We start from the raw sequence: 11,672 nt of genomic DNA on the forward strand, positions 1-11,672 counted from the left end.
CGGTATTTTTCTTTTACGAAATTTTTTTTCATTTAATATATCCTGTATTAATATCTCACAATAATATAATCATTAGATGAGTTTTCATATACAATTACTAAAGTATGAATTTTCTATATCATATGTGTAACCTAATAGTGTCAAGCCTAATTACTTTAATAGTGTGTTTGGATGGGGAAAGAGATTTGAGGGAGAGGATTTAAAATGATTTGAAAGGAAAGTGGAGTTGTTTGGATTGGGGTATATTAGGGTAGATTTATGAGAAAAGTTTATTGAAATTTGTAATTGATGTGATATTGGGAAAGATTTTTTAAATTTTTTAAAATGTATAAAATCTAAGTTTACAAATTTGATAAATAATAATTTTTAAAAAAATTATTAAAGAATTTATTGTAAAAGAATTTAAAAATATACATTAGAATTAAAATAATTTAAAATAAAAAAAAATTAAATTAAATAAAAATATGTATTAATAATTAAAATTAATATTTTATTTATTATTTATTTTATTATAATATGAAAAATAATATTAATAATTAATAAAGAAATTATAAGTGTTATGATCATATATAATTTATTAATTTAAAAAAAAATAGTCACAAGTCAACTTTCTCTACAAATCTTCTCGGATAGGTAGTGTTTGGATTGGGGGGTGGCACTATAGCGAAGACAAATGGGAGTGTGTCACCCCCGTTTGCTTCAGTGGGCGCAGGAGAATGAGGGTGCGGGTGAAGAGAAATTGGTAGTTTTTTTGGTTCCTTCATGCACTGAAGAGAAAGGAGAGAAAGTAAGGTAGAAAGCCACGTAGGACAATGCCAATGACAATACTACCCATGCTTTTTCACTCTGAAGCACAGTGTGGCTACCGATTGCACCACGGCAAAAATGGCACCGCAAGCATGAGATTTCATGCTTTCATACTTTGCATTGCACTGAAATAGGGGCTTGTAGAGGGTCGTGAGTAAGCACAGAGGTAATTCACTGAGTTTCATCGTTCATCTGTGAGCTGAGGTAAGAGTTTCAATTCATTTTGTTCCAGTCATAATTGATTGTGGGTGAAAAATAGCAGTGCACATAATCAATTATATCTGAATTTTTTTTGGCAACTTAATCGATTATGTGGACTATGTTTTTGTATCGATAATCAATTATCATAGAACATAACCGATTATTTTGATTTTTAAAGTGCAGACACTATCGATTATGCATGTTAAAGCTTTGGATAATCGATTATGTTATTTTTTGAACTGTGACCATAATCGATTATGCATCTTAAATGTGTGGGTAATCGATTATGTGTTGTTTTAAACCGGACCTCATAATCGGTTATGTTCATGTTTTTATTATATTTTTCATTTTGTGATTTTTTTTTAATTTTTTAATACATTTTTTGCATACATAGTTTGATCTTGTTGAGAGTTGATTTCTCTTGTGATTTTGTTATGCTCTCTTGAAATATGTGTGATTTTTTTAAATTGTGTTGGATGTTTATTGTTTTTTGAATTTAATTTTTTTTAAATTATTATAAAGTAGTTATTGATGTTAATTAGTTTGTAATTTTAAATATAAATGTTTAAGAGAAATAAAATAGTTATGATACTAAATTAATTATTGTCTTAAGTTGATTATTTATTTTTGTATTGTTATGGAAAAATTTGTAATGTTTTAAATATTTGTTTTGTGTCATATGAATTGAAATTATAGGTGTGAATTTGTTTAAATTTTGTTATTAAATTATAGTTAAGATTTTTTTAAATTTTGTTAAGCTGTTAATGAATAATTTTTTTTATATCAAAATAAGAAATTTACAGAATAGAAATATATATTTTAAATTATTATTTTTACAGTTTACAGAATGAAAATATAAATTTCTAATGTCATGGTTTTAATATTTTTACCTTTTGAATAGAAATACCTTAATGTTATGAAATTTATTTCTCAATTTGAAATTATTTTTTAAGTTATAACTTATAATTAAAACTTACAATTATTTTAATTATTAAAATTATGTACAAAATTAATAATATTTTTTTATTATTTTTTACTGACAAAAGTATACTTTATTATTATATATAACATAATGTAATAGAAATTAAATAATATAATACTAATTATTTTAATTAACTTAAATGTTTTATAAATTAATTAATATTTTATTTTCTTATTTATTTATATAAAAAGATAAATTTGTAATCTTATAATTTATACTATTCAAAAAATATTAAAATACTTTCATAACTATCACATCATTCACGTTTTTCAATAAACTTTATTCACACATCCAAACTTCCTCAACTTTCTGCACATTTTTTTCACACTCTCACTTCCTCAACTTTTCACTCTCTCTCAACTTCTAATCCAAACAAAGCAAAGAAAATTTTAAAACATAAAGTTGCATCGTTTTTCATGTTTTCACTTTTTTCTTTTCGTTTTTCCAACTTTCTTTACTCTCCTCCATTCTTCGCTTTTCCGCGTCTAGATACAAAGATGCCCTAAAACAATTAAATTCTACTTATACAATTTATCATATTTTTTTTAATCATCACTAATATTAACATTAGAGTTATTGTTTCAATCTTTTAACGATTATTCAAGTAAATAGTTTAAGTGTTTTATTATACTCACGGTAGTGAGAACTGTCAAACGGATCGTCCATTCAAAAAAACTAGAGAGAGAAAATAAAACATCCAAATGGTGTTAATTAAACCATTAAAAAATGTCTTAAAAAGTTCAAAAAGGATAAAACTAATTAACATTAAAAATGAATTAAATGTTTTTGCTCACTTTAATTTGGTTTTCAGTTTTTTTCCTTAAATTCATTTAATCAATTCTCTTAATGTACTTATATTGATTTGTAAATTATTTAATATTTTAAAATTTATATAATATACTATTAAAAATTATTAAACAAAATTAGTTTTTGAGAAAAAATAATTAATTATTACGTAAATAATTGATATTTAAATTAGTTTATATAATTGATAAATAGTTCTTAAATTGATATTTAATTAGTTACAAGGTTTTAACTATCCATTATCTATATTTTAAAGTTGATAACTAAAATAAGTGATTAATTATATACCAATTTAAAAAAATTATTAATAATAATTTTTAGTTTTTAAAATATTATATAATTTAATTAATATAATAATTAATTATTTTTATTTTTAAAATTGATATTTATTTAATAATTTTTTAGTTGTGATGGTAGTATATAATCATTGTTAAACATTGTGGTTATGTTAAATTCTAAGTTTATAATGTTGATTATATCGTTAATTGACTATGAGTAATTTATAATATAAACTTTTTATAGAAATTTTTTTATGCATTTATTATATTAAAAATGAAGAGAGGTTAGGCCAATCAGGATTCCTATGTATGAATTAATTAAAATAATTTAAACTTTACGGTTGATTATATATTTTCCGTAGACCGTGTTTGGAAAGTCGTTGAACTCCTTTTTAACCGACACTTTTACAAGTATTAACGCTGAAACGTAGAAGGAAGTTAGAAGTTAGATTTGTGCTGTGTTTAATTGGTTTCGTATAATCGTTAAAGTTTGACTTGTTTAGTTAGTCTATTTAAATACTTATTTTATATTAAAAAATTATATAACCTTTTATCCCTAAAAAACTTTTCTTAACTTTAAATCATAGTTTAGATGGTAAGTTTTATATTAGTTTATCTTACCTATGAAAGTTACATTCAATTTTTTAAAGTGATTAAATTTTAATAAACTATAAACTTGTCAAAGAAATATTCTTAATAATCATTTGCGACCACATACTTTAATATTTTTTTTTTATTATCAAAGCAACTTCTCTAAGTAATGATATAATATGATAATGTAACGAAGATATTATAAAATAAAGTGTTTTAAATCGACAAATATGAAAGTTAAGTTTAAGATTTTGCAAAACAGTCGGAGAGGGAATATAACATTTTACGATATGAGCTTATTGTTCTTGGTTATTGTTTAAAAGTTTGTAAAAACTTTTGTGAATTTTTTTTTCTCAAAACTACAAGAAAACCCCTTAGAAGTATCTAATTCAAAGTTTTATATACTCTTCTCAAGTCTCATTTATATAGTAATTTTTTTATTCAATTAGTATAAGAGTCATCTCTTTGAAGTTAATTTTTTATAAAATTAGAGAAGTAAATCTAATAATTACCATACAAAATAAAGATCAAACGGGGAAATCATTATAGAAAATTTTGACTATTAACAATAGCACATATTGTTTATTTAAATTTTGCAAACTCAATTTAATGGATGTGGTGGAGAATGATAACCAAATTCTAATAAACAAGGAATAATGAACTCATTACAAGGATCTTATGGAAAAATGGACAAAAAAATAAATATATTTTCTCAACTTCAAGGTTATGAATATTTTATGTGTCTACTCTTTAGAGAGGAGTATTTTAAGGTACATGTGTTCAAAGATGTCGAAGAATGTGGGATCACGCTTATGGTCACCGTAAATATTGGTCTAATAAAACATTTCTAAAGAGTCTAACTTCAATAGCCCACAATTTAAAAAGACTAAGTGGATTACACGCACACCAAGTTTGGAATATTAAAATAAAATAATAATATTATTTTAATTGTTTTTCCCTGCATCTTGCAATCTTATCAAGAATCCACCAATTCTTGTGGCGATCATCCTTAGGCTTATCAAACTTTGTTTGTGGCGCCTTCCTTTATCCAGGTTTCTATTGTTACTATTTTGAATTTATTCTGTTCCGTAACCCTAAATTCTCAATTTTACTGTCATTTCTATTTGGATTCATATCATTATAGAATGTATAGTCTCTTAGCTTCTACTATGACTAGTTAGTACTATTTAGAGAGTTGCCTAAATGACATTCCAACATACTAACGAGAAGTATTGTTTGTGTGTCTTCTCTGTTTGTTTAAGCGTGTTTCATGGAAATCAATTATTGTAGTTATGATATATAAATGTGAATCTATAACAACAATTATTGTTAACCAAGAGTTGTTGTTCAACTATAACACAAGACAACTAAGTTGAGCAAGAGTTCACTCAAACAAATATTTTGAGTTGTAATATCTGGTTGTAAATAATTATGTTAAAGATGTAGATTGAAGTTTGTGAACACTTCAATAAACAACATTATTTTTATATGTGAGTTTGCCTTGTTCTACCATGGTTTACCTTTAATCATTTATGTTTTCCTGGTTTCTTTCTGATGTGAATGCAACAACAAGAATACATGATTCTTTGACATTCTTAGGAGCAACTTGAGTTGGTCATGAAATGGCACTTTACTTAGAATTGGATCAATGTTCTAATTCAAGAACTCACCAAGACTTTGCACCAAACCAAAGCTCATATGGAAGTCCATATATTGTCAAATGGAATCAAACAACAAGGAATGAAGGACAAGAATTGAAAGCTGGACAGAATTGAAATATACAGCTACTGCACCGAACAGAAAATGAAAACAAAGCTGGAAAACACCATTTCAATCGGTGGAAATGAATGGAAAATACTTAAACATGGAAACTACCGAAAGGAATTGAAAGGAATGAAGGAAGGAACACTTATGGAATGAAGCTTGCTGGATTTGAGACCTTGGAAGTTCAGTCACGCCACTTGGAGCCATGTCCCAAGATAAGTGATGGAATGCCGCCACTTGAAGCTCACCATTGGCACACAAGATAAGGCAAAGGAAGAAGAAGACACAAGGCTCACAATTTCTCTCTAAATTTGAGTATAGTCTCTCTACTTTTGAATTCCAAATCTGAATTGTACAAGGGCAACACCTTTATTTATAGCCTATAAGGTGCTGAAATGCAAAGCCAAATGTGCCTCAAATGAGACTCAAATTCGGCCCCAACTAGTGCATGGAGGAAGTGTGACTTTCCTTCCTAGTTTGGCACCTCCTAACTCCTATCTACACTCCCCCTAACATCCCTTACTACTTACACACCTATCTATTACATCCGCACCCCTACTCTACAAAAGAAATAAGAAGAGCCATATTTTGATACTCTTGTCCCAAAGCTCTTATCATGCTCCTAGTGATTCGTTGGGCTTGGGCCTCTTGTTGGAATTGGGCCCCTTGTTGGGCTTGGGCTTCATGGGCTTGAGCATCCTCTACTTGGTTTCCATCACTTTCTCTATTATTGGATTAACATCTGTGTGGTAGAGGTTTTTGTAGAGTTCAACAAGCTATTTCACAACAAACTGGTGCGGTGAGCTTAAAATCAATCATCATGACTCTTACAAAGTATGAGGATGAGAAATTCACTGCATTGAATGATTTTAGATTATAATGGTCGAAGATGTGAGCTTTTATAGTGCAACAAGGCCGCTTTGAAGCTCTAGAAGGTGAATCGAGGCTTGACGTTGCAATGGCAGAGAATGACAAGAAAATGTTATTGGAGAAGCACACAGTCTGATTGTTCTTAGCCTCAGTGACAATGTGTCAAGTCTCAACAGGACTATAGAAAAAACTTGGAAGTTTGTACATTACAAAGAAAGGTCTAATCAAAATGTTTTTTTCAAAGAGACAAAAGAAGGCTAGCAACCTTTGAAAAATTGTCTAGATTTGGTAGACGGTCTAGTTTTGATAGTAAGTCTATATTTTGTGAGGCAACTTTGGTAAAAAAGTTGTAAATCATCAAAATGTTCTCTTGGTGTCAAACAATATTAATGATTGTGAGTGGATAATGGGCTATAGATGCTCATTCCACATAATACTTAATCATCTATGGTTTTAGGAGTTTATAAAACTTAAAGGAGCTTTAGTTCTTCTTAGTAATAACAAGTATTTTAGGATAACTAGAGTTGGAACCATTACGTTTTGTCTAGCAATGGAAATGAGAGATTGCTTGAAGAAGTAGGTTTGTACCAAACATGAAGCATAACTTTATATCCCTTGATGACGTTGAAAATAAGGGATGTGTGTTTAAAGGTGAATGAAGAATATTGAAGGTGGTGAAGGGATCTATCATATTGATTAATGGTGTAAGAAAGAATGAAAGGTATGCCTTGGAAGATGTCATAGTATTTGACATAACGTTTAGTGTTGAGAAGATCATCTTGTCTAAGACTGAGATATGACGTAAAAGGTTAGGTCATATAAGCAAGAAAAACTTAATTAAGTAAAAAAAAACAAAGTTTGTTTGGCAGTGATAAGAACAACTAAAATTTTGTGAACATTATGTTAAAGTAAACCTTGTAAACTATGATTTAGTGTAGGACAACAAAGAATGAAATGAAACCTTGATTACATTAGTTTTGAGTTGTAGGTATCATCTTCAACTCCGTCACACTTTAGTGCTAGATATTTCATATCAATAGTAGATGATTAGTTGAAAAATTTAAGGCTCTATCCTCGTAAAACCAAGGACTAAGCCTTTGAGAATTTTATTTTTTTTGAATTTTCTAATGAAGAACCAAATTAGTAAGATGGTGAAGAGGTTCCAAACTAATATTAGTCTTGAATTTTTTTAGAATTTTTACATCTTTTATAAGGAGAATCACATAACGAGCACAAGACCATAATTGAGACTCCTCATGAGAATGACCTAACTTAGAGATTTAATAGGACCATTCTGAAATATTTGAGATTTAAAAGGTTCATTCAATAGGATCATTAATGAAATATGTGAGATTCAATAGATTCATGATATGAGTAAAAAATTATATCTTAATTTTAATTTTTTTTCTCAAGTGGATTAAACAAATATATTTTTTCATTTTTCTCTCATCAACTCACGAGACTTGTAATTGAAATGAGAAGCAAAAATTTTATTTTCACTTATCAACATTTCACCATTTTATTTTCTAGAAAAAATAAGATGAAAATATTTTTACGATGATTTGACTCGTTCTTATCTATTTAAATGACGTAATTGTTAAGTCATATATATGTAACGTCATTTATATATAAAAGTTTTTTTTTACATTTTTTTATCCAATTATAAATTAATATAATGTTTACAATATTAAAATTTAAAATTATTATTTAAAATTTATTTAGATAGTAATTTGTATTCCGTTGATAATGTAAAAATCTTTAGCCAACAACATGTGAAAATTAAGTTTGTAATTTAATACATATGTTTCTTTTATCTAACACTTTTCAAGAAAAATCATTTGTAATGATCTGTCTTTAGAAAAATTGAAGATGATATTAATTCCTAACTTTCATTTCACTCTCATATAGAAAGACATGCTTCAAATGATGAAAATATAAAGACATACAAAAAAAAAAAAATACGTCCTAAAAACATGCATAAATTAATATAAAAAAATATATTAACTACCTATTATAGTTTTACTTGTAAGACATATTTGATATAACTTGAGAATTGGTTTTTTTTTTGGATAATGTATTTTTCTCTTTCTTTTCTTTTGTATTTGGATTTTAGTAGTCGATAGAGAATGTACTTGCAAAAAGTTATCCGTTCAAAGGAGTATTCGGTATTTAGTACAATAAATACAGTAATAATAAGGTGCTTATTAATATAATTTATAATAAGCTCTATCAATAAATCATATCTAATATGTATTATTATAGAAATGAAATTACCTTATTCATCGTGTATTATCTTTTTTACCTTAATGTATTGACATTAATCGGTCATCGGTGTCGGTCTCTAATACTATATTTTACATTATCAAGTTTTGACCCTACAATAATATTTATTTATTGATTAAATTACATTGAAACTTTGATGTTTTTAATTACATAGATACCTTTATTTTCTTAAAAAATTTTCAAAAACATTTCATTGATTTCTAAAGCATTACATTGTGACTTTTTTTACACTAAACATGTATTCTCTTAAATTTCAAAAAATGTATACTTATACTAGTAATAAAGAAGATAATTATAAGAGTGATATAGTGATATAAATAGCTTTAAATGTTACAACAAACTTAGGGATGAAAAGTGAAGAAAATGTAAGAAAACAGGAGCAATGATATGGTAGAAGGAAACCAACAAATATAGGATGTGGCCACTTTTGGGAAAAGGACAAGTACTCAAACACCTCCAACACAAACCTCCTACACACAACCTGCTCACAAACCACAACGCACCAATGCCATCACCCTTCACCAACTTTACCACTAAAACCACAACCAACACCTCCTCTTTCTCTCTCTCTCTCTCTCTCTCTCTCTCTCTCTCTCTCTCTCTCTCTCTTTCTCTCTCCCTGCGTTACTCTCCACAACACAAACAAAATCAAACACGTAACAATAACACATTACATGCCACCATTGTTCCTCCTCACAAACTCTAACGCTCCATGGCTTCTTCCAATTCTCTTTCTTCTCTCAACGTCGTCGGGTACACGCGCACTACTTCTCCACCACCCAACAACCACCTATCATCGTCATCACACATTACTCTTCTAGCCCTAATGCTCATCCTCCTCGCCGTTACCGTTTCGCTAGCTATTTATGTTCTTCTCCGTTACCGTAACCGTTTCCTCCGTCGTATCTCTCCCTCATCCGCTTCACTATTCTCTTCCGAGAATCCTGTATCGTCGGACATCGCTTCGCCTTCCGTCGTTGGCTCTCTCCCGGCGTTCTCCTTCTCTTCCGTGACGCGCCGCTCCGCCGCCTCCGGCGGCGGCGCGGACTGCGCTGTGTGCTTATCGAAGTTTGAGCAGCACGACCTTCTCCGCTTGCTACCTCTCTGCTGCCACGCTTTCCACGCTGAATGCATCGATACGTGGCTCCAATCGAACCTCACGTGTCCGCTCTGCCGATCCGCCGTCGGTGCGTCGGAGTCCGACCTCGCGAAGGTTTTTCGCTCGTCGTCTGCCGGAGGCGGCGAGAGCTTTCGGCTTGAGATAGGGAACATCAGCAGCAGCGGCCGCAACTCCACGGCGGCCGGCGAGGAAATGCGCGGGAGGTCCTATTCCGTTGGCGCGTTTGAGTATTTCATCGACGAGGAGGCTGAGGCTGAGATTGAGGTTGCGTTCGGTTATGCTATCCGGAGAAGCGTATCTGGCGAGAAACACGACGGTGCTACGGTGGAGGCTGCGGCAGATTCTCTGCCGAGCTTGGCTGCTGAGGTAGGGCGTGGAGGAAGTAATAACAGTAGTGGCTGGTTGAAGGATTACGTTGACCGTCTTTCGAATACCATGTCGTTTCGGAGTTCCGGAAGGTTCTTCACAGGGAGTAGTCGCCGAACCGACGTCGCTCAGGGTGGAGATTACGATTACGAAGCCAACCGTTTGGGGGATGAAATCGGTGAAATGTTTCGATGGATTTCGGGGATTTGAGATGTAAATAACGGAATAGTTACTGAAGATTCAGAGTTTTATAAAAGTTTCATTTGATTCACTATTACTGGATATATATATTCATCTTGATTGCATGAATGAATAGCATTTCCCGAAGCACATGAAGGTATAAAATCACTGAAATTGCAGTTATGTTTTTTTTTCTCTGTTTTTCGTTGTTTCTATTGCTTTTACTTTACTGCAAAAAAGGAGGGCCCTAACAAATAATTTCCTTTTTTTTTTCATCCGAGTAAATTCTCTGCTCCTAAAATTTTAACTGGCTTAATTTTATTTTTTTTTATGAAATTTTGTTTAACTTCTTTAAAATTTATAATATAATATTCATTCACTACTTATGTATTAAAATAAATGATAACTAAGATATACCAATATTTTAATATGACGTTGACGCATAATATTAAAAAACTTTAAATTCGATAAATAAATTATGGCGTTATATTAGCTTCAACGTTTTTCTTCATAGAACCAATTTTATCCGTTATCGCAATTAGATTGCAGTTCAATTTTGAAATGGAAAAAACTTACATACTCTACCGTATATTATATTAGCTTCAATGTTTTCGTTCAGAGAACCTTTTATAAGCTATCACAATTAGCTTGCAATTAATTTTTAAATAGATAAAACTTAATCTTCTTACTATAACATTTATAATTAGAGTTGAAGTATTTAATAAAATATCAAATATAGAAATAAATTTTAAATTTAATTGAAAAACAAACCATTTGTAACGATAATAGAGTATAGAAGTTTTGTCTTTTTCCCTATTTCAGAAAATTGCATTCTCTCCCAGTGTAAAGGAATAGGTGAGCAACTACGAACAAACCTCTCCAGAACATTTTTCATTTCATTTCAATTTCTAAGGTCAAGGTGACTAACAAGTAATATCTAATTTTGAAAATCATGTTATTATAATTATTAATGTTAAATAATTAATTTTCAACACCAACAATATATATTTCTTAAAATAAGGAAGTGAATTTATATTTCGCTATATTTCAAAATTATTAAATACTGCACCACACATTATAGTGATCACAACATGATTTTTTTTTTTCTTTCAAAATAATTAAACCTCCTCATATCAGGATTTGCTTTTTTTATTTTAATGTATATGAGTGTGTGATATTATTAATTTATAAGTGTGAGATATTAATTTACAAGTGATAATTAAACTTAATCTATGTTTAAGTTTTAATTTATTTATTGATATGTGTAGTGCATGTGTTTTACTTAGATTGTATAGAGAGTAAACAAATTTATGGGCATTGAGTGGATGGGTGGAAAATAGAATAATAAAAACATAAGAGTGAGAGTGTGTATTTAGAAATCGCAGGGTGCCACTAGAAACCTTGAATTTTTCTTCTCAACCAAAAC

The 11,672-nt window shown here is 29.7% G+C and overlaps 1 protein-coding gene across 1 annotated transcript; it reads left to right on the forward strand.

Annotated features, from left to right (window-relative positions):
- The first annotated feature begins 9,040 nt into the window (after nucleotides 1–9,040).
- On the forward strand, nucleotides 9,041–10,370 carry LOC137823029 (E3 ubiquitin-protein ligase ATL4). The gene has a single exon (XM_068628098.2). The coding sequence runs from the start codon at nucleotides 9,293–9,295 to the stop codon at nucleotides 10,274–10,276; it is 984 nt and encodes a 327-aa protein (XP_068484199.1). The 5' UTR covers nucleotides 9,041–9,292; the 3' UTR covers nucleotides 10,277–10,370.
- The last annotated feature ends 1,302 nt before the right edge of the window (nucleotides 10,371–11,672 follow it).

This window comes from Phaseolus vulgaris, chromosome 9 (assembly GCF_051622355.1).
Source record: "Phaseolus vulgaris cultivar YP4 chromosome 9, ASM5162235v1, whole genome shotgun sequence".
Classification (NCBI taxonomy): Eukaryota; Viridiplantae; Streptophyta; class Magnoliopsida; order Fabales; family Fabaceae; genus Phaseolus; species Phaseolus vulgaris.